This window comes from Pochonia chlamydosporia, chromosome 1, assembly GCF_001653235.2.
Source record: "Pochonia chlamydosporia 170 chromosome 1, whole genome shotgun sequence".
Taxonomy (NCBI): Eukaryota; Fungi; Ascomycota; class Sordariomycetes; order Hypocreales; family Clavicipitaceae; genus Pochonia; species Pochonia chlamydosporia.
The window spans coordinates 2,055,249-2,081,175 of record NC_035790.1 but is presented as its reverse complement, the minus strand read 5'-3'; the positions used below and the strand labels follow the sequence as shown (position 1 = coordinate 2,081,175).

Here is a 25,927-nt window from a genome sequence, read left to right as displayed (position 1 = left end):
TGTCGTAAACACTGACCCCGTAACAAACTCGTCATACAATCCCGATCTAAACCAGAGCCGACAGGAAAAATAATATATACTCTATCTATTTGTTATGCCACAGCAACGTCCTCAGGCCATCCCATTCGTCACAGTCCTTGTAAATGTACGTCATGCTGCTTCGCAAGCTGGATTGCAGATCCTCGGGGTGCGTCTTGAACAGCAGCATGACCATGCCCCAGGAGAGGGAGGCAAAGGCCGGCCAGGCGTAGTAGCTGATTTGAGAATGTAGAGGCTCTTTCGAGACGACGGGGAATCCGTGTCCGGGCTTGACGGCGATGCGGGCCAGCGCCAGCGCGACTCGTGCAAAGATGTAGATGACGATTTGCTGGCTGACCGAGGAGATCTTGCCGTTGCGCTTCGACCTTTGGCCGAATACAATGTAGCCGCCCAAAAGGCCTCCGATGAAGGTGTCGTAGGGACCTGTATTGGCACACTCAAGGTTAGTTTTGGACTTCTTCCAAGTGCAAAATATAAAGTGGCACATGCCTTCCTTGCCGGGGTTCGGCCCCCAGTGTTTCAACGCGAGCAGAGTCAGTTTGTATATCGTCGCAAATCGGGCCAGGTTAGTGGCGTGCTTTTTGGTAGCTCTCAATACTAAGGCAATCTTTTGTCGGAATCTGTTTGGGGACAAAATTCGTTAGCATATCGCCTCGGCTATGTGGTCTCGATATGGGCCGGCGAATGTACGTACGTTCCAGATCGGAAAAGGAAGATCATCCTAAAGGCATCACCTTTGTCAGTTACGGCCATTCTCGCACAGCTATGATAAATACAGCATGTACTTACACCAGTGCATGCGGAAACCGAACCTTGGTTCCGTAGACGGCGCCATTGCGGGCAGTCTTGAGCAACGAGAGAAGATCATGATATCTCGGGTCCAGTACGATGCGCTCCAGCGCAACCTACATGAGAGCAGAACAACCCCAAGAGTCAGCGCGCAAACTTTTCACAGTGTCCAGGAAAATGATATAGACGTCGCCGCATCGCTGTGATAGCATAGAGCATCGCATCTCGTACCTTGAGAGCTTCGACGGTCGTCGCCATGATGTGCCTCGGCAAAGAGTGGGTATGGGGAATGTTCGGCCGGTTCGTAGAGGCAAAGCCGCACGCGAGAGCGGCCTGGTTTCTGCTAAAAGGCGAGACTAGAGAGGCAGATTGGTTGATTCAAATCTTGGGTATGCGCATTGAGAAACCGCAGAAGAAATGGTGCTCGGTCGGGGTATGTCGGAGTGGTTGCAGCTCGGGAGTGATGAAGAGAGGTCGATTTGGATGCAAGAGGTGAATGCGGCGCCGGTGTTGATATGTCTGGTGGACATGGATGCAGAAAAGCGTCAACTGGTCCGGGATAGAGCCTCGGAATGCGGGTTTAGCTTGTGGTCAATTGCTGTCTGGTGTCCTGATCTGGAGCCGTCGAGTCCAGTCCAGTCCGGTCCATGTCATCAGCGGGTCCCGTCCACTTGAGCGGTTCGCATCCAATCCAATGTGCACCAATGCCGTCTGGGGACTGGCAAATCCATGGACATTAAGCCAGACCAGCCGTATCAGCGACCGCCCCGCGACGGAACAGCCAGGCCATATGACGCACTAGTCTTAGTCCCCATCTTTTGACATGCAAATGCGCTGCTGACCGATATGTCTTGGCTGCTGTACAGTGGTATTGGCCTTTCACATGTGAATTTACGGGCAAATGGATCAGAAGACAATACAACAGGCATTATTTTGCAAGAGTAGAAATTCACCGCGAAATTGACACAACAGCCAACACTTCTCCAGGCGGGGCATCAATCCAAATTGGCAACTTCCCCGGGTGCTTAGTTGACACGTTCTCAAATTGGCAGGATGCAAGTCTACTTGGCCGTTCCTTCTTGATTGTCTAAAACGAAGCTGTCAAGTTGCTCGCGGTCAGCGCCGTCCACCGAGACATTCAATGTCCATTGCCCATCTAAACCCAAAACTGCTCCTGATGACCCATGCAATTCCAGTTCAAATATCATCATCATCATCATCATCATCATCAATCATCAGCACCACCGTTCATGCGGTTCTCGCCATTTCACGCCCAGTATCTCAAATATCCTCCTCTCATCCCTCCCCTCCACCAATTCCCCGTCCGTAACCCGAACCCTATTCGGACCCCGAACCACATCTTTGAACAACCCCCTCTGATTGAGGCGCATGCCCTTCTTCGACGCCAGCAGCCGTATGCTGCGATTAAAAATATCATTACCCGTAAAATAAATCAGCGCACCACCCATCTCCGACTCCGGCACAAGCAAAAAGTCAATGCGTCGCCAAATCGGCCGGTAGTCCGTGTCGTTGATGCCCTTCGTTTTCGGGAGGACGCAGCAACCGTGCCATTTGCTGCCATCACCGCCAGTATGAAACGATGCCAGGCGTGCCGTGAGGAAGTCCTCCTTCTCCAACGTACGAACCAATTCATTTAAGAACGGCCGCAGTTGTGCCACCGAGTCTGTGCCCAACTTGGTCACGATAAAGTCGATGTCATTTGAACTGTCAGACCCTCTGCGGTAGCTCCCGCCAATTATCAACTCGGCCTGCGGATCAATCCTTGCCGCTGTCTTTCTCACAACCGCCCCCAGAGCCTCTACCTCACGGCGAGGAATTCTGGTGTTAAGATCGTCAAAGTGCTCTACCCCGACTCGTTGGCTAGGGTTGAGCTTGGCCTTTGTCTTGACATCTTCAAGTGTTCGATAACCGTGAGCAAGCCACTGTTGAGCGAGCTTCGTGCCCACACCGTATATCTGTAGGAATATCTGGAGAGAGCCATCCATCGGTTCATCCTGTGCATACTCCAGTCTCTGGAGTTTATTTGTCGTGACTATCTCCTCAATTTTCTGGGCAATTCTTCGTCCAATATGCGGCAGCCTAAATGCTTCCTCCTCTGTGGTAATCTTGGAAGATTGCCTTTTCAAAGTCGTAATCGCCTTGCGGTATCCCGTTGTTCTCCAGTGATCGTTGATTCGATCATAGTAATTAGCCATGCTCTGTAGAACCTCAATCGTCCTAGCATTCGGATTGTTCTGATACGCATCTTGCGCCCCAGCCTGATTGCAGGCGAACCGATCCTCAAACCTCATGTCTTTCTGACCAACCCGTTTCTTACCCGACCTGGTCTTCTTCTCATCCCCAGACGAGATTCGCTCTTCCTCATCTGACGGAACCTCTGTATGATCCGCCACAGATCGACCATCGTCATCGTCATTATCGAGCGGAAGGTCCTTAAATTCCTGCATCATCAAAATGTATCCCGACAACTCATCATCCACATCCAACCCCTTCTTCTCACTCTCCCGCCCAGCATCCCCCGGTTGCGAATCTTCCACAGCTGGCGTCCCCTCCACACTCCTCAAGGGCGTCCCCAGCTGCGGCACGAAATCCCACCTCCTCGAATCCCTATGCTGAGGCTTAATCTTCAATGACGTTGTCGACTCCTCCGAACTTGTCACCTCCTTCGCCGTCTCCTCCTGCACGGTCACATCAGGCTGCCCCTGGAGCATATACTTCTTCTGCCTCCCATCCAGCAACGCCCTAAAGCGAATACAATCCACAGGATACTCTTCACTCACAACACACACGTCCTTCCCGGCCACAACCTTTTCCACGTCCTTGTAGTGAATCCCCTTATCAACAATGACATGCGTCGCACTCGCTATCTCCCGCGTCCACAAAGCTCCGAACTCACGAGCTTTATTGATACGTAGTCTTCTAGCGGGTGCAATATCATTATTTGGTATATAGTAAAATGAAAGGCCCTTGAGAATCTGCTCTCCTTCTGGACGGAGTTGAATAGAATCGCGTTTCCGTTTCTTAGACATCAGGTTCGAAGGTGAATCAGTGCTTCCCAGGCGTCTAAGCAACGGCGTATTCCTCCCCGTCAAGGGACGGTTCGAGTCCGGCACTACGGTGTCGTCTTGGTCCTGGTCGAGGAGGTTGTTGAGGCGCGTGCGAGTGAGATTCTGAGGAGTCGCCTTTATAGTTATTGGTTTGGATGCAGTTGATCGCGTTAGATCTTCAAGGTGCTTCGCTGCGGGTTGATTATCTATGTCTGCTGCCTTTTGATGGACTTGAGGCGCGGGCGACATTCTGGTGTGGAAGAATCGGGCAAGCTGCAGACGGTCTTGTTCTTCGCGCACGTCAAATGCATCTTCGCCATTGTCTTCAAATGATTTCAACCGGTTAAAATAGTCGATTTTCTCGCTAAGAGAAGGCTGTTCCAGCGTCATGGTTTGATGTCTTTCGAGGACATCTGCAGGGAGAAACCCGTCTGGATGTGGAGTGTGAGTCCTGGATCGACTTTTGTTGTCTGGTTAAGATTACAACCAGGTCATAGCGTGTCAAGTCGGCGGGAATATGACATCTGAGACAAATGCATCATTGATTTTCATATTCACTGACAGTTTTGGTTGTAGTTGTGCGCAACAAGAACGGCGAGGCTTTCTGGGAAGGCGATGGAGCGTGAATGTCGCCTGCACTCCGATGTGGAGCGTCTAGTCGCCCGTAGGCAGCCACACCCAGGACAATCGTCGAGATGGGAATGACAACAAACCAGGCATTAAACTCAATACACAACGGCCACCAGGCAGGCTACAGTCACTTCAATCTGTATAGTTCTAGACTCCTTTTCTTGGTGAAAAAATCCTTCATTTAACCCACAACTCTAATAATACACTACAACCTCCCCATTTTCCCACCATACTTAAGAGTTAGATTTTACTAATAAAACATTATAGTGTTCCAGAATATAATACGATGCAAATGGTCGTCCAGCCGGCCATGTCCATTGCAACTTCGACAAGTTTCCGCCTCGGGTGTCTGCCCGTGTATTGCTCCGCAGCACCATGTATATAATCCATACTTTGAATCTGAATATGTATGATGACAATCCGAGCTTGCCCTGTTTTTATGGACAGATTATCAACAATGTTGATGTGAGGCTGAGTTCGATTCCCATACAATGATAGAGCCTACCTCCGTATGGATGCAAGCAAAGCAAACAACAAAAAACTCCAATCGCTTATGCAGCACAATTAATCCCTTTCATGACACATTTGTTTTCAACCACTAATCACCTTTGAAGCACCTTTTGTTTGGACTCTTGGCTTCGTATCACCACATCTGTGCTCTGTTGAAGCCAACTGAAGTTAAGCTCGTCCGCTCAGTGGTGTCAATTTGGCCGCCTCCAGAGCCTTCTGGAGTCTTCGCGTCTCTCGAGCAGCTGTCTCGCGCTCTTCCTGGAGGTTCATGACCTCAATCTGCGCTTCGTTCATCTTAGAAACGACCTGCTGAATCTCGCTCTCAGCGTCGGCAAGAGCCTTCTCGAGCTCTGCGACGCGGGCTCGGAGATTCTTGATTTCAACTTCCTCCTCAAAGCTCCTGGCCGGAATGACTTGGCTAGAGCGCCCAAAGACAGCTGACGCCGCAGGGTTCAAAAGTGATCCCTTACGGGCGGTAACGCCTACGCCAGCACCACTGTTGATGCGACGAAGCTGCTCATTGTGGGCTTCTCGAAGCTGGCTAAGTTCCTCTTCGTGTCGACCGACTCGGTCCTCGGAGGCGGTCTGCGCCGTGACAAGCTGCTCCTCGAGGGCATGGAGGCGTGCCTGCAGCTCGGTAATCCGTTCTGAGTTCAGTTTTCGGTCGGATTCACCTCGAGCAACCGTGTCAGTAAGTCGCTGTCGCAACTCAGCGTTAGTAGCCAGTTGTTGCTGGACTTGGGAAGCAAGCTGTTCGACACGCAAAGCAGACTCGCCCAGTTCCTCGGATAAGGCCTTCTCCCTGTTAAGGCTTTCAGATTCTCCAGCCGCCAATCCGTTGACTTGGGTCTTTAGGCCATCCAAATGTCGTCGCGCGGCATCCCGCTCTGAAACAGCTGCTGAAAGAGACTGCTCCAGGCGCTCAATCGCAAGCTTAGTCCTCTCGTCGGACGCGGCGTCGCCTGTGTTAAGCTCCAGCTTCTTAATGCGCTCCAATGATTCGGAGTAGGAGCTTCGCAGGTCTTGATAGGCCTTCTGGAGAGATTCTGAGGTAACAGGAGTACTTAGTGTGCCACTGGCGGCGCTGGATCGAGCCAGTGAAGGAGGGATTAGAATATCCTTTTCTTGAAGCAAAGAGCGAAGGGAAGCAATCTCTTCCTCGGCTCTATCAAGGTCCATCTTTAGACCGCCCAAGCCCTTCTCCACTTGCCACTTTTGTTCGAGTGCATCTTCGGCACGACGTCGCAGGACATTGATCTCGGTGCGCAAGCTGGAGATTTCTTTATCGAATCCTGCTTTCCGCGGTTCTAGCATCAGCCGTTGGCGCTCGGCCTCCAGAATCTTGATTTTCTTTTCATTTTCGCGGGTCTGGAATTCTTGCCTCTCAAGGAGATTCTTCAATGCACTGTGCAAGGCATCTCGTTGGGCTTCCACGTCCTTTAATCGCTCCGCCAGGGCTTCCCTTGATTCTGACTGAGGGTGCTTAACGCTCTCTGACCTAGACAAGCCACCAAAACCACTTGGACCTCTGGCCTTGAAAGAGCTGGCTGCCACCGTGTTTGACCTAGCCAACGCAATGTCATCTGGGCCGAGTGAGTTACGAAGCGACGTGTTTTCCTGCTTCAGGGATTGTAGTTGATGTTGCATCTTTGTGGATTCATATGTAAGGTTAGCGTAAGAAGCTGCTTCGGCTTCCAACCCCTCCACTCTGGCTCGTAGTTGGGGTACAACTTCATCTCGAAGATTGTCCCTTTCATTACAGGCTTCTTGCAATTCGCTCTTAAGACCAGAGAGCAAGTCCTCGAAATTGGTCTTGGAATCGCGTTCCTCGTTAAGCCGTCGTCTCAAGTCTTCGCACGCCTTCTCTAAATCCTTGACTCGATCATTGGCATCCAGGTTATTCATGTGGGCGAGGTCCATTTGCGAAGCCTTCTCAGATAAATCCTTGATCTGTTGGTCAAGAGCTTTCCTCCTTGACCTCTCATCCTGTAATTTGGTGCTTAGTTCTAGACGAATGGATGCCTTCTCCTGCTCTGATCTCCTTTGGATCTTTTCGATTTCTTCTCTGCTATGATCATATTCGCTGACTTTGGCAGAGCTGTAACCCGAATCTGAAAAATAGTCGCTTGATCGCTTGCTTGGTGCTTGTGGGTTATTCATTTGTTCTTGAAGCCTGTCGACGAGGTCTTCAAGATCCATCTCACGCCGGATGGACGCGGCCAGCTCAGAGCTGATGGCCTTCAGTTCGTCCTCCATCTCATCGATTTGGAGAGACGACGCGGCCGTCCCAGGGGGTGGTGTTGATAAGTATGATTCGCAATATCCGATTGGATTCGATGTTGCACCATTGGAATTGCTAGATGATGAGTTCGATCTGTTATTTCCCGAAGCACCAAGCGCCTCATTTGCGTTTTTGCTGGGGGACAATGGTGAGGGTATGGACGAAAAGTCCGTCACGGACGGTGACGGATTGGACCAGCCAAACAGTGTTGCAAAAGGCGACGCCTGGCTGGGCGATTTAGGTAGCGGCTTGTTCAGCTGCGGAGATGCAGCTAACTTTGCCGACTCTGGAGATCCAGGTTGTTGTTGTTGTAATTCTAGTTCACTTTGGGAAGCTGATGATTCGACTGTGTCGAGTTTGAGGTGTGGAGGAGTTGGTTTGGGAGCAAACATGGGCGGAGTCGGAGTATAGTCTGAACGGTCTCCGTAAAGGGACTCTATGTCGTCGGAACTATTGTCGTCTATTACGTGTCCAGGGCTAAAGCTGCGGGCAATAGACTCTATGTCGTCGGAGCTATTGTCATCTATTACGTGTCCAGGGTTAGAACCGCCGATGTTGTTCTCATCTGGAGATGACGACTTTTTGGAGCCTTGTGAATCTGACTCGTCGTAGACAGATAGCACATCCGATAGTTCGGATCTATCTTCGTAAAGCGGCTCGCCTGCTGGAATGCTGCGCGCCTCGGAAGCTTCCCCGTGGGCGTGACCCAGGTTGGCGGTGACGGGAGATCTGAGATTTAAGATTCCAGTTAGTTAGGCGCCCTTCTGGAACTCTCATGTCGAACCCGAGCGGGAGAAAAATACACGCGCGGCCCGCGTTGGCTGAGCCTAGGAAAAGTAGCCGCTCGGCATTGACAGGACGCGAATGAGGCCCTCGTTAAATTTAGGAAAACACCGTCCCTATAGACGAGACAAATGCCAAGCCAAAACGTATGCAGGAAGCAACAGATGGCCGCAAGAACAGGGAGATATCCCCAATAGTAAAACCAAGGGAGGGGCCGGGCATATAGATGAAACTTACGAGCAAGAAGGCACTGAGGTCCTGAGGGACTGTGGATAGTCGTAAAACGTTGGACTATCAACAGATGGTGGCCTGGCAAATCTTTGGCCGGGTTTAGGGAGAACTTCTGAGTTCAAGGGAGCGGGAACCGCAGCGATAACAGAGTCTCGTAGAGACAATGACGCAGCCAAAGAAGAAGCCGATGAGGACAAAGGCTTCCGTTTGATAGGGGTCCGGAAGGGAGGAGGGGGGAAGTGAGGAATAATAGTTGAGTCAAACGTAGTTGAGGCAACTGCTGGCTGTGAAGTCGCAACAGGAGTCGAGAAGGAAGCCAAGGAGCTGAGACTATTGGCCAGGCTATGTCCAGTGGGTAGAGGGGGACGAGGATGATGCTGATGATGCTGATGGGTGTCAGTGTCCGTGTCTGTGTCAGATGATGTTTGACGGCGGATCTTGTCCAAGGAGTCGTGCTGATGGTGCTGATGGTGCTGCTGCGAGTGCTGGAGGTGCTGGAGGTGTTGTCGGTCCTGGAGCTGGTGGCTTGATGAGGAGTCAACGTCGTGTCGGAGCAGGTCAGAAGACTTTGAGGCAGATGGTGTATCAGAAGTTGGCGCAATGAACGACGACCTCGACTCCATGTCAATGTCCGCCGACACCGACTCAGAACCATGAGCCGAAGCTAATTGTGCCATTTTAGGACTCGGGCGTGTGACCAGACCAAGCAACAATGTCTTATCACCAGGTCATTAAATTGGCCATGAAAGGGATGTAGTATCGGCAAATTGAGAAACGAGAAAGGGAAAAGAGGCACGGTCCTGGGCGGCGGACATCAGAACCATTGACGGTGAGGAAGTGAGCTTCGTCTGTTTGTTACTGGGGGGGGTACCAAAGACAGGAAGAGACAGAGCGAGAAAGAGATGGGCAAAGATGGTCAAGGTGGTCGAGGATGAACAGGGACACGAGCGCGTGCGGACCCCAAAGAGGTTTAGCGGAAGGTACCCGGCCGGGAGGGTGGCATCGCCAACGACAGGTTCCTGGCCAAAAAGGGGTCGAGTGGTAGGGAGGCTAATTTGCAGGAGGCAGGGGTTCATTGACGGAGCGCTTTTGATGACAGGCAGGTTCCTTTTCCTGTCGACAACTCATAATATGTCATGATAAAGCACATGCGAACAGGTTTGGGACATTTGGGACATTATGCTCAATGGCTTGGCGGCCAAGAAGCAAAAGGACTGGACACGGCTGGCTGGTGATTGGGTCGGCGCGTGCAGGACGGACATCAAACGATTGACTTGACGGCGTGTGCCAATCGATAAGCAGCGAGGAAGGAAGCAAGCAATGCGTACCTGCATACTCCGTGCTCCGTACTCCAGACGCCGTGATGGACATACCTAGGTACCTAGGTACCTTACTCCGTACATGCACTTGCTTCCAGCCAATGTTACTCCCGTGCAACCCAAAATTGGCCAGATATTACCAGTTCCACCTGGAATCGCCATTGGACCCTCCCCTTCTCTCGATGCTTGAGCCAATTGTCCATGGTGGATAAAAATGTCTGGTCTGTGTGGTCGAATCGATAATTAAAGAAGCCAACGTGGGTAAGGTTGATGTGCCCCCAGACGAACCTCCAAAAAAAACCACTTTAGCCAAGAGCTTGAGAAGCCATGCACCTGTGCCAATAACCCCGGTCCGTCCACAAGAGAAGAAGACCGAGCCTTGAACGGATTTGACGGATTAGGTGGCTGGCGACCGACGCCATCGTCGTTTCTCGGCGGTTTGTCGACAGGTTCAAACGCTCGTTGGCTCGTAATGTCAGCCACACCACCACAATCCCCACCATTATTTCTGGGTTTATACCCCCAAACCAGGTCCAACAGCTGCTGACCTCGATGGAAAATCGACTAGAGAACTGGTTCCTGGACTAGTGCCAGGAACTGATGGAACCTCCGCCACTTGTGTCCAGAAGGTCACAATCAAAATGCTGCTCTCGACTGAACATGGCGTTGGGAGGGGGACATCGTGGCGGCACCAGCGGTGACTTGGACATATTCGTTTGCTCAATGCGTGGTATTCCTAACTGAGGAATCTTCATGGTAATCTCTGTATGCATCTTTCATGTGCCGACGCACAAGGATGCCATGAGCCATGAACGACCACTTGACAAAGGCGCTTCGGACCCGGTATAATCGTCCCTCGCACAAGTCAACGTCGAGTTGACCTGGGGCTTGGGCAATGTATACTCCGGTTGTACATCATTGCATATGAGACTTGTCGCCACAAGAAGGGTATCAGCTCCGTCTTCTCGGCCAGCCTTCGTGATTCGCCCAAAGCTGCCAATCGCTAAACCACCTGCGACAACTCCGAGTTTCGTTTGAGCTCTACCCGCAGAAACCAAACAAACCAGGGGCCAACACAAAACGCTGCGGGCCGGAAGCCGCTGAACCCAAACGAAAGAATCACTAAGACGAAAGAATTTTCATCAATTCGTTTCGAGCTACCACTGACAGCTCGAGATCATGGCTGAAGTTCTTGGAGCAATAGAGGCGCCCAGTGGCTGTATTACCAGCCCCAGAGAATTCGGTGGTGTGAGTTCCCAGCACAATACGAACTTGGGTGGACTGTTCAGCGGTGGCACAGCTGACCCAACAGGGTTGAAAAACCACACATCATCCCATATCCTGCAGTCATCTCGCTATCTCTCCCCCAGGACGTAATAGCCGAATGAGTTGAGATATCAACTGGGGACATGCAACTATTCCGGCCAAGGATCTCGTAAGCTCCTGCTCCATGCACAACCAAAAGATACCCTGGCTACACCGCTCCTGGCGCTCGGTAATACAGCGTGGGTGAGTTGACGGCACAGGGGAACAAGGGGGCCTAGGAGAATCGCCACGTCCAGACTGGTCGATCGAGCACCTGGGTCAGGGGCTGACCTGAACTTGTGGATGACCAGCAAGGTATTGGAAGAGGAGGTCTTGAATTGCAATTGCAACTTTCCTAAGCGCCTGCAGCATTCTCGGGCAAGGAGAAAGGTCCGGGTAAGATTCAACTTACCCATTGGTCAGGTTGTATGGAGCAACATTGAATCAATCAGCACTCAGATCTTCAACAGCCAGTCAGTAAGCGCCGTGTCCAGTCAGCAGCCCACCCTATATCAACAACGACGACTTCATTGGAATTCATGAACTCGTGGTGCTTTGTGGCAAAGGTCATGAGGTGTAGTTGTTTATCGTGTCATACGAAACATGTAATTTGTATGGCTAGTCGGATGTTCATGCAGGTTAACGCCAACTGCGGGCAAACGAGCTTTGCTTCTGCCATTCGTTCAGTTGGAGATTTGCAATGTGGCAATCAACAAACTCATAGGCTACGACCAGACCGCTCGAGATTCTTAGTTGGAGTGGGAAGAACACCAGGTGGTCACCATAACAACTTCAAGGTCAGTCAAGTCTCGCCATAAGCAACTTCTGGGTTGAACCGGTCCAAAAGGGAAACCCAAACATCAAATCTTCTTTGACACCCTTTATTGCTTTTTGGCCCCTCTTCCAAACCATCCCGCTGTATATCCTCATGCGCCGAACCGACCTCCTTGCATACACTTCCTTTCCTTTCCTTTCCTTTCTTTTCCTTTCGCACATCGGAGCATTTTCTTTGCTTCTTCCCTCGAGCCATGTTCCGTTCTAACGTTTCTAGTCACATGTCGGCACTTGCTTAATCGACGAACACATGGCTACATGCATTGACAGCTTTGCCCGCTCGGGACCCGTGACGCAAAAGCAACTCATGCGCTTCCCAGCTAAACAAAAGAAAATTCGCGTTCGTTTGCCCCAAAGCACAACCCGTAACATGCATTTCTGTCCATTACGCATGTTTCTCAACCTCATTCCCCCAGACAAAGTGGCCCAAAATTGACTCGATGGCGGTCCACTGTGGTAATCTTAGATGTCTGGTCTACTCCACTGATGTCCTCGCAATGCCTTGGGTAAAATTAACTTGGGGCTCCCTTCTTGATTTTGAAGCGCTATATAGATTTGATCGAGTAGAGTGAGTGACTTCGCACCAGCTGAGTCCCACAGGCAACGACTACGTTTTCCCGTATGTAGCCGCAGACATTCGCTGGAATGACAAACTATTGCAACTTTGCTGGTACAGGGACCGCGTCCAATCATTGCGTGGATCTTGGCCATGTTCGTGTAACAGTCAGCCAGCCTCAATGTCATCACTAGAATCTCAGTGGCCGTATTCGGGTACGTTAATCTCTATTGGCTTCGTGACCTAAGGTAATAGCGATTATTTGCCCGAGCTGTACTCTGTATGCAAATGCCTTGACTCTATCGGCGTGGGTTGTTCCGGCGCGTCAAGCCGAGAGTTGGGTTTGCGATGTATGATCCAAGGCTGTAGCCTCGATCGATTGTGTCACTCTCCCTCGATGTACTTAGCCGACTGCACATATTGCCACGTCTCATGTATGTCTCTGATGCAGCACTGCAAACATTGCCCAAGACAAAATACTACCTCGTTGCCTTCTGTCTGTTTGTTTGAACGTCACGATTTGAACTCCAAGGGTTGACATAATCGCGCCAAACTGCACAACTTACACATATGCCTATTCCACCAATACAAAATTTTTGAACCTCCTCTTCACCTCTTAATTACAGCCCACGGCACGTAGCTCCAAAACGCCAATATCCCAATACATAGCCCTACAAAACCAACTTCCCCTTAGGAAGCAAGGCCCAATACCCACTGCACGAACACTTGCGCTGCTGAGCAAGCACAAACGTAAAGCCCGGCCTACTCCCAAACACATCCTCCATCACAGCAGTACACCTCGTACATCGCCTCCATCTATTTTCTCCCCGCCCACTCCGCAGCTCAGTGCGCTTGAAGATGTCCACATACACGCCCTTTGCCCGCCTCGCAGCCAAACTACTCTTATCGTCCTGCAGCCCCAAAAGCTCAAAGTCAGCAAAGAAGAGCTTCGCCGGATCGGTGAGCTTTCGAAAAGCAGGCAGATCCTTGCCGAAGAACTTGTTTATAACGGGCAGGAAAGACGGGGGCAGCGATCCGGAGAGCAGCATCGCCACCTCGAAATGAATTTGCGTGTTCTTAACAGCAACGTCGAGTTGTTTTCCTTGCGGCGCGTTGGGTTGGTTTTTCACCACACGGGGCAGGTATGTCGTGTAGGTTTGTCTGATGTCTGATGCCAGTATGTTGAGGAGCTTTTCGAACTCTGTGACTTTGATGAGGCTTGTTGAGGTGACTTGCTGCATCTTTTGGTAGGCTTGTTGTAGTTGCGGGTTGGGTGGTTTGCCGCCGCCAGTTTGATCTCCTGCTGCTTGGCGTTTGTAGAAGTCGATGGCCTTGTTGCTTATGGCCTCGAGGAGGGATATCCTGCGGCATACTGCTGAGACGAAGCTGCGGCTCGAAGATGAAAGTAGCAGGTGGAGTGATACGTCGTTCCTCTCGTGCAGATATTGGTTCAACTCTCCAAGGCGTTGGGGGTTTAGTCGTTGTTTGAAGTGGTCGTCGTTCATCAGTTCAAAGAGACAGTCTACTAGCCAGCAGAGTAAATCAACGGACCATTTTGCGCAGCCAGCGAGAGCATCTACCACCTCTGTTTGTTATACCATTAGCTTGTGTAAGAATCAGCAACAGCATCTCATGTAGTAGGCTTACCGTGTTCGTCCAGGGGACTCATTTTCTCCCTGATGTTCATTGGCGTGTTGCTCGCAAGGGTGATGAGAATTACAACATTTCGCATATTCAGGTTGATTATGGCGAATTTGCTCTGGAAAGATCGCCGATGGGTCTCTCCCTGGAATCCCAAGCTGCTCATTATGCTGAGGCAAGACTGCAGCGGCGAATTCCTCATAAGAGAGTCGTGGTGCGTCTCTTCAGAATAGTCGATTTGGATTTTCATAATTCTGATCAGCTCACTGATCCAATCTGGCGTGAATCCTTCTTGTTTGTCAGTACATGGCATCGATTGCTTTCGTTTAGATTTGACAAATGCTTACGCTTCTTGGATGCCAGCGGATGCGCAACTGCTAGTAGATCATCATAGCTAGTTTGATGCCACATTGATGAGGCTGCTGTGATGGACATTGCCGCAATGGTAGCGGGATAATGGGCTAGGTCTCACATTAGAGTGGTTAAATCACACGGAACAATTGTCATTGATAGGACATACGGTCTTGTGCAGAGTTGCCAATGTCGCCCAGAGGGTAGTGAAGCTTGTTCCACCGCACCTTGCCATCGTCTCCAATCTGTATCATAGAGCAGCATGTTGGGGAGAAAGCAGCTTGGTGGCCTATTTGATGTGAGCGCGGTTCCCTGACGTATGGGAAAGGGAGAAGAGGTATATAAATTTGACTTACAGGGTCCATCATCGGAAAACACCCATCCAACTTGTCGTAGATTCATGACCTTGCTTACGTCTTGATTCGTGTAAATTTCTTCAAACGTAAACCGATCTCGATATTCAACCGACCCGTCCGACATTGTCAAAATAATGACCTTGCCATACTGTATGTCTTGAATTCCAATAACGGTCTTACTGACCATGACTGATTCCAATTTCCGCAGCTTAATAGTGTTTGGCAAGTCTGAAGAAACGCTATTCCTTCGATTTCCCAACTGTTCAAAAGCAGAATCAAGACCCTGCTTGGATTCTACCGCCTCCCATCTATCCAAGATACTCTGAGCGGATTGACATGACCCGTCACCCGCATTTCTTGACCTTACAGTCATGATTAACGGCGGTACGGTACTGGAACCCGAGTTGTCCAGCACCGCCGGCAATACGTGTAGGAAAGATAATTCCGACATGGAAGCGTCATAATTGGTCTCGTTAGGGCCAGCATATAGCCAACTTGCGGACGCAACATGTGTTTCCACAAGTGCCGGATTTAACCTGGCGTTCTGGGGCATGGTATTCTTTTCCGACGACGAACCAGGTCCACCCCACTGGATTTCCACTTTGAGGATCTTCAGCTGCCGAGAAGACGTTGCAACAGCAGCGATAAGATGCTCTACATTACCATTAGTGGCCATCCAAGCTGACTTTCCAAGAAATTGAGAATCTCCTTACTTTTGTCAGCAGCAAATGCTGCATGCGTGACCAACTCGTCAGATGTATTTATGCTTTCAAGCTCCATAGTTGTCTCCTCCATGCGATTATTGTTCTGCGACCAGTACATCTTCAGCATGCCGCCCATAGTTACGCAGAAAAGAGCACTCTTTGCAGAATGTGGATGGTTTGGTCCTATGGCATGTACGAAGGAGCTTTCGTATTGATACACATTCCCAGTCTTGTTTGCAGGACCGTACATGATATTGAAGGGTTTCTTGAGAAGTCAGCATATTTCGACAGTAGTAATATCACACCATCTACGTAGAAACAAAATTACCTGTTGATTAGATGGTGCAACTGGTAGCCAATAACAGCCAGCAATTCCATGAAGGTCATCGACCGTGTCTGTCTCCCATTTCCTGGTTACGAATGGGTGGTTCAACGAAATCGCAAAGCTCACCAGGGAGACTCTGCCCGCTGCATCTATGACGGCCAAATCCGGACTGGTAGTTGAGCTCCATTCTAAATGAACCAAGGGGATGGCTGGTGTGCCTTTGACCAAGTCAGACGTCGTCGGCTCACTGAGTTCCCAGATCCCTGTGTCGGGATGGCATCTTAAGAAGCGAAGCTCGAGGGTCTGTCCATCCGGAGTCAATGAAGCGATTGTGCCTAGTCTTGACCATGCTACAGCTCTACTCAATGGTCAGTTGCGGTGATCTTCCTGAGAGGGCATGACTTGGTGGGTGAGTTTCATACTGGCAGGCGCCTCGGTTCCTGAGCTCATCTAGCCGTTGTTGTAGCTGCTTGCTATGAGATCGAACCGGAAGGGAGAGGGGCACATCGTCTCCAAACAAGTCGTCGACGTTGTTGAGATCCACAGGCATAGCATTGTCCAGAATGAGAGGCATCTTCTCGGCTGTCATTTGGGCGGTTTGTCTGCAATGGGCTGAGTATCTCAAATGTCAGGCAGGTTGAGAAACAAAGGGTGCATCGACGCCAACAACATGAAAGAAAACAAGGACAAGAAGAAAAAATAATAAAACAATCGCCCAAGCTATTCGGAAGGTCTGGATCAACAAACCTTGATGACACAGCCTGGGCGCGCAAAGATGTGAGGTTATTGAAGGTCGACAAAATGGCTGATGATTGGCAGATGAGATGCGATGGCTATGGCTCACTGAGAGACGCGCCACTGATAGAGTGAGTATGGTTTGGCGGCTGGATTCATCCGGTTGCCCCACGGCAAAATGTCGGCATCATCAATGGTCACACGCAATGTGACAACAGTACATAGTACAAGACACTCCATTCAGACGACATACTTTATGCATCACTTACACTTCACGCTTATCTGAATATTGCCACGACTACTACGTCAGATTTCTGAGGCGCATGTTCGTAGTTTTACGGTGATCATTAATGCATTCTCTGTTATCGCTATCCTTTGAACCTTAATCCATGCAGAGCCCTTCTCCTGATCCATACAGCAGCTCTAGCCTGCCCTCTCGGATTGTTTACAAGTTATATCTGAAGGACTTGTTCTCACGGTCTGTCAAATCCTGCAAACCGTGGGAAATTTCCGGAGAACCATAGGTGCGTTCTCGCTCCCGATTCTCTCTTGCCAGCGCGAACCGCAGACACAGGGCAACAACGAAACAAACAGAAAAGCAGATCAGGACTCCGATGAAGCTTTGGTCGTAACGCGGGGCCCATTTACTGCAACACATGTCAGGCAAAGTTTCACAACAAGTGTCAAAAACAAGCATTTCGACAACTTACGCGTCAAAAATCAGCGGACCGATAATGTTACCCAACGAGAAGCCAATAAAGGTGCCTGCAGCGTATACAGCCTTTTTGGTATGGCCGGCTACATTTGATGTGCCTAGACCAATGCACTGAACCCATGCGGATGAAAAGAAATTAATCAGGTAGAAGCCGGCAATGCGACCCCCCCGGTTAGAATCGGGCAGTTGCCAACTATTCCGTTTCAGGCGTGGTCAGCAGCGGAAGCTTGGTACGGATATTGTCTATTGACGATACAAAGGTGCCTGGTACTTACAGAAGACAACAGCCAATGATGACTGGGAAACATGCGGCCGCGATAATGTAGAACCGAGCGTTAGGCAACGTGCGACCCAAGTAACCTGAGCCAAGGATACAGATAAAGGCCAAGGCGCCAATAGGCAGATTCAGCAGCAGCGATGTGAAAATGTCGAAGCCCATGCCGTTGAAGATGATGGAGCCAAAGGCAGTGACAACACCTGAGCCAGTGCAAGACACTGTGGACAAGATGATGATGCCCCAGAGATGGTAATCCGTCAGAGCTTCTCTCAGCTGGTAAGCCTTGAAGTGCTTGTTTTCGGCTCCAGCATTGTTGGCGCGAACTCGTTCCTCCAACAATTTTCGCTCTTCCTCTGTAAAGCCCTTGGCGTTGTGAGGTGTGTCTGGAAACACCCACCAGAGAATGATTCCCCATAGAAAAGTAATTGCTCCGGCAATGAGATACATGTACTGCCATGAGTGTAGTGATCCTCCGGATATGTGGCCTAGACCGTAGTTGATGAGAGGCGATACTAACAGGGAGCCACCGCTGAACGAATACCAGTAACTGGATCGCAATACTTGTTCCGAATGGGTATACCAGAGGCCAACGACAAGCATGAAGATAGGGGAGACGCCCGACTCAATGAGCCCCAAGAAGAAGCGGTTGACCAGCAGACCTTGGTAGGAGCTACATGCAGGAGTGGTGAGAACAACGACTGCCCAGAGGACGCAAATGCCCGTACAAACGAAACGAGGGGGGTATTTTTGTGCCATGAACGAGAGTGGGTATGTTCCAGCAATATATCCAAAATAAAAAATCAGAGTAGCCCAAGAGTATTTCAAGCCATCTTGAAGGCTGAGGTCCTTTCGTAGGCCAAAGATGGCAGCCTGGCTGAGAATGGCTTTGTCATAGTACTGCAACGCGTACGTGGCACAGAGCTGCGTACCTAGTTAGAATGTCTGGTTCTCGTGGTGATAATGGTATGATTCTTTCTTTGCCACATGGCTACCTAACTCAAGCCGAAGGGGGGAAACCTACAACAGGCATCAGCTTCCAATCGATCTTTCGAAGAAGTCGTCGGTTGGTCTTGTCATCAATCTCAGCAAAAGATGGGGCTTCTGAAGGCGTAGCCTCCTTTGCTTTCACGTTGCCCACGTCATCCTCAGCATTGGCATTGTCCTTTTGAACTGGGGCCATGACAGCAGAAAGTTGATGCGGAAGGGGGTTGACGTAGAGTTTGATGTGTCTTCGAGTGAAGCCCAAAGCTGGTTGCTATTTGATACCATGTGGGTGCGGAATGCGGGAGCGAACCACGCCTCTTATAAATTGCTTCACGGCTCAGCCCTTCACAAGGACAATCGCATCAAGCACACCATACCCCGGATTCCCCGCAAAATAGCATTAAAAACGAATGTTTGAAACGATATCGGCAGACCTTTGAAAATCTCTGGGGAGGAGTTGGATTGGACCTCTTCGGTTAGCCGTTTCCTAAAGAAATATATCCGTCGACAATGACCCACATATTTCCGACGCTATTCCCATTGCAACATATCCGAACCCTGCACCTGTGAAGGAACGGCAAGTCAGCCACTTCCGCGGAATGCCTACTGGCTGTGAGAGTTGCGGGATGAATATTGAACTCCAACAAGCCGGAGCGGGTTGAATCATGCGAGCAATCGACTGGCTATTTTAGTTCTCGCTTCTGCTCTCCCCTCGGCTACCAAGCCACATCATAACTATTGGAACGTTTCTCAAGACTTGTACCGCTTTACCCGGCCTAGCTTCTTGGTGCAGGGAAATAACCATGAAGTTGGCTGCACAGTTGCTCAGGCAAAGGGCAGCTTGTGGTCTCAGGGTGCCAATTCCGCAGCGTGGAACAATCCGGTTGGCTTCCACATCCTCTACCGCCAAACATGCTTCTCAAAGAACCTTTTTATATCTTACAGCCGGACTGGTAGTTGGAGGTATTGCTGGCGCTTCTGTCTTCGAGTCTGGCTGGCCCCATGTCGAGTCCCGTACCAGCCCGCGATGGCGAGATGTAAACCACAGCCATGGCTCCTCTCCACGCAAATATGCAGATAAGAGAACTATGCTCAAGGTACGCAAGTAAACAAATCACATAGGAACTCGATGTCTAGGTGTTTACCATACACAGGCGGTTGACGAAATACGAACAATCCTTGGCGAAGAAGCCGTCAGCGTAGACGACTTTGATCTAGATGAACATAGCTACTCTGAGTGGTCCACGTCCAACACGGAAGTTCGACCTGTTGCCATTATCCGACCCCAATCGACAGAGCAAGTATCAGAAATTGCTAGAATATGCACCAAATACAGGGTGCCCATGGTTCCCTATGGTGCTGGGTCCAGTGTCGAAGGCAACTTTAGCTCTCCCTATTCTGGCATATGCATTGATCTATCTACTATGGACAAGATTGTTGCCTTTCATCCGGAAGACATGGACGTCGTAGTTCAACCAGGCGTAAACTGGACTAATCTTAACAACGACATAAAGGATTCTGGACTATTCCTGCCGCTAGACCCTAGCCCGACAGCTCTCGTTGGGGGTATGGTCTCGACAAACTGCAGCGGCACTAACGCTACGAGGTACGGCACAATGAAAGACTATGTTGTCAACTTGACAGTAGTTCTCGCAGATGGCTCAGTTATTAAGACTCGTAATCGGCCCCGCAAAACATCCGCTGGCTACAATCTAAACGGCATCTTTGCTGGGTCCGAAGGCACGTTGGGCATCATTACCGAGATTACCGTGAAGCTGGCAACTGTACCGCCCAGCTATAGCGTTGCCACTGTCACATTTCAGAGCATCAGACAGGCTGCAAATGCCGCATCTACCATGATTCGATCTGGCATACCCGTGGCAGCTGTTGAGCTTATGGATGAAGTACAGATGCAAATTATCAACAAAAATGGAGGTGCAGGAGGCAGAATATGGAGAGAACAGCCAACATTATTCATCAAGTGAGTGCGGACAGGAAAAGAAGCCCAAACTTTTACAACTGAGACACCCTTGCCGCTGACAATGTATGCAGATTCTCAGGAACGGAAGCCACTGTAAAGGACAATATAAAATCTGTGCAAAAGGTTGCTAAATCCTTTGACTGCAACTCATTCGAGTTTGCCAGTACCACTGAGCAAATGGACGCACTGTGGTCTGCCAGAAAGCAAGCACTATGGGCATCTTTGGCAGTGAGGCCTGAGGGAACTGAAGTCTGGTCCACAGATGTGGCCGTTCCGCTGTCAAGAATGGCCGAATTGATCGGTGAGTGGCCAAAATATTCATATGAATCGAACAGCGCCAACAAAAAGCAGAGATATCTAAAGAGAGAGCGGGCAAACTTGGACTATTCAACAGTATCCTGGGACATGTAGGGGACGGTAACTTTCATCAGATGATCATGTACAACCCCAATATCCCTGAGCAGAAGAAGGCAGTTACGAACTGTGTCAACTTGATGGTGGAGGATGCTATTGCATTAGAAGGAACAGTTTCGGTGAGTAATATTTAAACTCGAGAATTTTGGGAGATTTTGACTCTAATCGAGATTAAAGGGTGAACACGGTATTGGACTTGGAAAGAAGGTATGGTCCAGAATCCCCAAATAGACGTTGGTGTGTGACAAAACCGTTAACAGAGACTCATTAGCACTGCCTAGCAAAGGAGCTTGATGGCGCAACACTAGGAGTCATGAAAGCCTTGAAGGATTCTCTAGATCCTCAGTGAGTGTTGCTGTATCTGGATGTGAACTACGCTAATGAATTGCAGTTGGCTGCTAAACCCGGGCAAGGTGTTTGACGAATAGATATGAGGAATTATAGCGAGAATAGGGGTGTGCGGTTTATTTTAAGAGAAGGTGGCCTGTCACCGAGCTGATGGGGATGGGGGGGATGATGCGACTTTGGATATACAATAAGCCTCTCTGGAGCTGTTATTAGAGAGAGCATTATTGAATCTAGAACCTGCGGTGACTAGTTCCAAGCATGTAAGGAGAATAGCATGAGTCTGGAGCATTCGACCAGCTAAAGGCACCGAACGCATATACAATTACACACGACAACGGCAACGTGTTAGTGTATACACAGGAGTGTGCAAGAACATTCTGCCACGGACTGTACTGTATAAACCTCAGTGACGGAATTCATCCCCCCAGCATACCGTAGACCGTAAACCTATGTAAACCGAGATCCCAATTCCGCTGCCTATGCACCCTCCACGTTGTGGCGTCTATGGCGCAGTGGGGATTGATTCTTGGCTGCATCAACTTATCCGACGTCCATATTGTGAACTTCATGCCAAAAACACTGCATGAAACCAGAAAAACCAAACATACTCACCTCAATGCCGCAAATCTTGCCAAAAACCCGTCCATCATGACCCGTCAAGACGATTCCCCCCAGGAAACCCTGTCATTCATGCCCCTAAACGAACCCTCCTCACCACCAGCATCCAAACACCGCCGCGCATTCCTCTCCTGCGAAAGATGCCGAAAGCGCAAATCCCGATGCGAGCCTCTCGACGGCAGAATTCAACCGTGTAAGCGCTGCGCCGTTGAAAAAAGACCATGCGAATTCCGACAAAGTCGCCAGGCGAAGAGGAATTCGCTACGCTTGCTTCCTTCGCTGTCGCAGGCGAGGCAGGGCCCTTCCCCGGAGAGCACCCATGACAACCCGTCGGTAACTTCTCCTGCATATAATCTTCGTCAATTGAACGCTTCACAGATTAGGGGGTTAGGAGCGACTGAGCGCGTAGAGGGTTCGCCTGGGCGAAGTCAGGGTTTGGAGTCTCCGACTCGGTCTCCTGTACTAGATGCCAGGACGAGAGTGGTTTCGGCGCAACTGCACAACGCTGCGGATGCGCTTGATCTGTTGACGTTTGCGGCGACGAGTACCCAAGAGGCGAGTGATCTGAATGCTTCTTCTGGAACTACGCCTCGATTAGTTGGATTGTCAAGCTCGTTGAAAGGGGATTCAACGCAACAGGATGGAGAGCCAAGCAACGAACAAAAGATTTGGAATAGCTTCATACTGATCAAGAAGGACTTATTGTCAAAACCGGAAGCTGTCAAATATCTGGACTTCTTTTTTGAGAAGCTGTGGCCGCTGAAGCCTATTATTCCGAGATACTACAAGAACCCTCGCAACTATCATAGGTTGATAGTGGAGGAACCTCTTCTTAGTATATGTCTTATTACGATTTCCTCGAGGTATGCCGTATTTTCAGGAGCTCATGCTCAAATACGCTCGGAACGACTTCACTGGCAGTCGTGGAGGATATTGCAAAAGTATTTGCAATCCGTCATGTGGGGATCCATGAGTACGAGGTCAATGGGCGCAATAGCGAGCATGTTGCTATTGATCGATTGGCACGTAAAGGCGATTAATTTTCCAGAGGATTTCACAGACGCAGAGGGCGAATTGGTGGATTCAACCAGCGAGAGGGAGCATATAGACGTGCAGAATGCGCAGCAGCGGTACGGCATGGCGTCCGCACTGGAAAAGCTCAACATTTTGTCTCCAGCATATCGGAGCAATAACATGTCCTGGTACGCTCCGACCTTGCATGGCGATTGTGTACAACCATTGGAATAAGGCTAGCTGATGCTCCGCAGGACCTTGCTATCGAATGCCATTGCACTCGGTCATGAAAGGGGGTGTTTCGACCCGGACAACTCCAACTCGTCGATCCCACAGTCGGAATCCGACAAACGCAGGCAAGAGTGGAGAGTGCTCGTATGCGTCTTTATCTACCTTACGGATGAAAGTCTGGCTACGAGGCTGGGCCTCGAACCCCTACTTCCAGAAAAGTCGAGACGGCTTGTTCGAGACTGGCTGTTTGCGCCGTTTGCGAGCGCCATGCCGCATAGCACGCTGTGGGAGAGTTATTTCGAGTTGTCTATAGAGGCAAAGAAGGGTAGGGATTTGCTAAACTCTCTTAGGAAATCTGGCCTCGGTGTTCATGGTCAGAACATGATCCCAGATATGGAGTATCTGAACAGATCCCTCGATCGATGGCGGCGCCAAAACCAGCACCAGCAAGATGGTATGAATTCCGCATGGCGAGAAGAAGCAACACAAGTGCATATAGCTAATTGTGTATAAAAATAAAACAGACACAAATTCCTTCATAAAGGCATGTGTTGACATCGAGTATCATTACGTCGTCATGTACAGCTTTGGCCCTGCATCGCAGGCACTTCTGTCGAGCCGCGTGAAGAATCGAGAGGAAACATCATCAACTGCCGACATCGAAACCCTGAGACAACTTGCTTCAAAGGCTAACAAAGCAAGCAGCAACCTGCTAGACGTAGTGGTTGAGACCCTCGGCCCCTTGAACCTTTTGACATATGTTCCTGTGCGGTTCTGGTTGTTCATCGTTGCCTCCAGCCTTCACCTTCTCAAGGTAAGCTCGGACATTCCTTTCATTGTCCACACACCCCGCCGAAAACAGATGCTGTACTCTCATCACATGCATGCATATGCTCATTTTTACGTGCCTGCTTCTGTGAAGGAAACATTGACGGCAAACGAAAACGTGGCCGATGGCCATCCCAACATCCGCCTCCTCCGTGCGGTCATCTCCGCTATTCACACCTCCGCCCCTGACGATATTCACATGGCTGTTCGGTATGCCAAGTTTCTAGGCACTGTTCTGCGTTCCTCTTTGCAAGCTTCCTCCAATGCCGGGCAGGCATCTGCACCCCCAGATGGCACACTGGCCGCCGCCACTGCCGACGCAGGAAATGGTCTGCCAAATCCAGCGACTAGCCTGAGACCTACATTCGATCTGGAAGACTTTGATTTTGGCTACGACTTTACTGATGTGTGCAGTTGGGACTTTCCACCCAACTTTGAACCAATTTCTGATCCTGTTGCATGGTGGGATGGCTCGTTGGGCCGTCATGGCGCATTGCGTTTCTCTTAATGAAGAAAGCGAACTACGTAGTTGATCGGATATATTAGTCGAGAGACACAGAGTTGACTGGTCGAAATTTTTGTTGGTGCCCGTGTTCTGAATATGCATATTTCTAGCATGAGCACAAACGGCTGGCCGTCCAAGCGTTGTTGATGTTCCAGAGTAGTTTGTTTATTAGCTGCATGCCTTGGTCGCGGCCAGAGTGTTCCTTGACGTCTACCGAGTCAGGACCGAACAGAAACATGACATCAGTTTGACTTAGTTGAGCATGTCTTGTTGGTTGTTGCAAATATGAGAGGTAAACTCCTATCCAAGTGTTGAGACACCTGGCCTATACACTTCTTGGCGTGGTGTTGGTCCGAGAGGAGAGTCGGCAGGGGTCAGGCCAATCACTGTTCCCACGAACCTCCTTTCAAAATGCCTTGACTGCGCTGAGACTCTTCCGGGATAACTTTTCTCATGAACCTTTGCTTCAACGGAGATGAAGTTGTGGAGATAATGTCTTACGGAGACTTCCAGAAAACACCCTTTCAGTGCCCTTTACAGCTAGCCCCGAGAGTAAGATTGTTTAGATGACATGGTGGATAAAACTTGAATGTGACAACTCTGCAGTTTACTGCAGAGTACGGAGTAGTTTTGTGCCTGTTGGTTGATAAATTTTTGCCTGGATGATAGCGCGGCATGTGGTATAGTCAAGCATGTTAATGAACTTCCTGCCAGTGTTGATGCCATAACAAGAACGGCAAGCTGCTTTGGATGGATTATTGCGGATGGTGGCCCATTTCTTCCACTGCTGACAAGCTGACAGAAGCTCCCACCCCTGATCATGTTGTCCCTCTCATGCGAAACGGCTGTGCCTTGTCGTCGTGGTTGTTGTTTGTTTGGCTCATCCATCTCTCATCTGCAAAGCCACCACGTGCAAGAAGTGTTGAGGTTTGTGAATAATCAAGCCATATATTATGCTGGACGGCACATGGCGCCACACGACACAAACAACGGGCAGCTGTGAACGAGTTGGGAATGCCACGAACCCCTGAACTTGCGGATCACTTCCCAATTTTGGTCTCTCATCCTTCAACAGCCCGGGCTTCAACCTGGCCAGTGCATCGCCATCCCGCGGATTCTGGTTGACAGGCAGTGTGGGCGTTATCAGAGAACAAGATTGCCACGATGTGGGGTTTATGTCATGTGGAACAAAATAGTTCTGCAGTGCATGGGAAGTGGAAATTTATGTTTGAGAGAAGATCGAAATGGCGTTTTGAAGTTTGCTGTTGGATCTGCTGCATTGCCGGCTGAGTCGAGAACTTCGAGCTGGTATGGTTTGCCATTAGCCCACAGTCAATGTGACATTTGATCCTTTGCTTTGACTGACACCCACAGTCGCATAGACTCGATGATGGCATGTACGACCAAAGCCATCAAGATTCGTTGATGTGAGCATGAGCCAGCTCGAGATCACTGTAAGGTGTAATCGTAATTGCTCCCTGTAAGCCATTGAACGAATGACCTCAAAAAGATGCACGTTCCTTGAAAAGAACAATAGGCTCACGGGGCTAAACCA

At 50.0% G+C, this 25,927-nt stretch overlaps 7 protein-coding genes across 7 annotated transcripts; 2 read left to right on the top strand and 5 right to left on the bottom strand.

The window, feature by feature from the left end:
* Window positions 1-85: 85 nt before the first annotated feature.
* On the bottom strand, window positions 86-1,086 carry VFPPC_15158 (peroxisomal membrane protein (PmpP24); the record flags this gene model as incomplete). Its single annotated transcript, XM_018292911.1, has 4 exons — window positions 86-659; window positions 734-760; window positions 829-944; window positions 1,060-1,086. The coding sequence occupies 4 exons, from the start codon at window positions 1,084-1,086 to the stop codon at window positions 86-88; spliced, it is 744 nt and encodes a 247-aa protein (XP_018148650.1).
* A 977-nt stretch (window positions 1,087-2,063) lies between these two features.
* Window positions 2,064-4,286, bottom strand: VFPPC_00508 (DNA polymerase POL4; the record flags this gene model as incomplete). Its single annotated transcript, XM_018280515.1, has 1 exon — window positions 2,064-4,286. The coding sequence occupies one exon, from the start codon at window positions 4,284-4,286 to the stop codon at window positions 2,064-2,066; it is 2,223 nt and encodes a 740-aa protein (XP_018148649.1).
* Window positions 4,287-5,204: 918 nt separating this feature from the next.
* Window positions 5,205-9,008, bottom strand: VFPPC_00507 (intracellular protein transport-like protein; the record flags this gene model as incomplete). The annotated part of the gene is made up of 2 exons (XM_018280514.1): window positions 5,205-8,046; window positions 8,338-9,008. 2 exons carry the CDS (start codon window positions 9,006-9,008, stop codon window positions 5,205-5,207), a joined length of 3,513 nt encoding a protein of 1,170 aa, XP_018148648.1.
* Window positions 9,009-13,016: 4,008 nt separating this feature from the next.
* VFPPC_00505 (mediator of RNA polymerase II transcription subunit 16) lies at window positions 13,017-16,311 on the bottom strand (the record flags this gene model as incomplete). Its single annotated transcript, XM_018280512.1, has 8 exons — window positions 13,017-13,930; window positions 13,993-14,274; window positions 14,334-14,447; window positions 14,507-14,626; window positions 14,694-15,347; window positions 15,407-15,662; window positions 15,726-16,080; window positions 16,145-16,311. 8 exons carry the CDS (start codon window positions 16,309-16,311, stop codon window positions 13,017-13,019), a joined length of 2,862 nt encoding a protein of 953 aa, XP_018148646.1.
* Window positions 16,312-16,902: 591 nt separating this feature from the next.
* Window positions 16,903-18,629, bottom strand: VFPPC_12797 (MFS transporter; the record flags this gene model as incomplete). The annotated part of the gene is made up of 4 exons (XM_018290574.1): window positions 16,903-17,104; window positions 17,168-17,365; window positions 17,448-18,370; window positions 18,471-18,629. The coding sequence occupies 4 exons, from the start codon at window positions 18,627-18,629 to the stop codon at window positions 16,903-16,905; spliced, it is 1,482 nt and encodes a 493-aa protein (XP_018148645.1).
* A 607-nt stretch (window positions 18,630-19,236) lies between these two features.
* Window positions 19,237-21,256, top strand: VFPPC_12796 (glycolate oxidase, subunit GlcD; the record flags this gene model as incomplete). The annotated part of the gene is made up of 7 exons (XM_018290573.1): window positions 19,237-19,530; window positions 19,588-20,414; window positions 20,486-20,715; window positions 20,766-20,947; window positions 21,006-21,035; window positions 21,100-21,173; window positions 21,220-21,256. The coding sequence occupies 7 exons, from the start codon at window positions 19,237-19,239 to the stop codon at window positions 21,254-21,256; spliced, it is 1,674 nt and encodes a 557-aa protein (XP_018148644.1).
* A 568-nt stretch (window positions 21,257-21,824) lies between these two features.
* Window positions 21,825-24,375, top strand: VFPPC_00504 (fungal zn(2)-Cys(6) binuclear cluster domain-containing protein; the record flags this gene model as incomplete). Its single annotated transcript, XM_018280511.1, has 3 exons — window positions 21,825-22,996; window positions 23,063-23,493; window positions 23,564-24,375. The coding sequence occupies 3 exons, from the start codon at window positions 21,825-21,827 to the stop codon at window positions 24,373-24,375; spliced, it is 2,415 nt and encodes an 804-aa protein (XP_018148643.1).
* Between the last annotated feature and the right edge of the window lie 1,552 nt (window positions 24,376-25,927).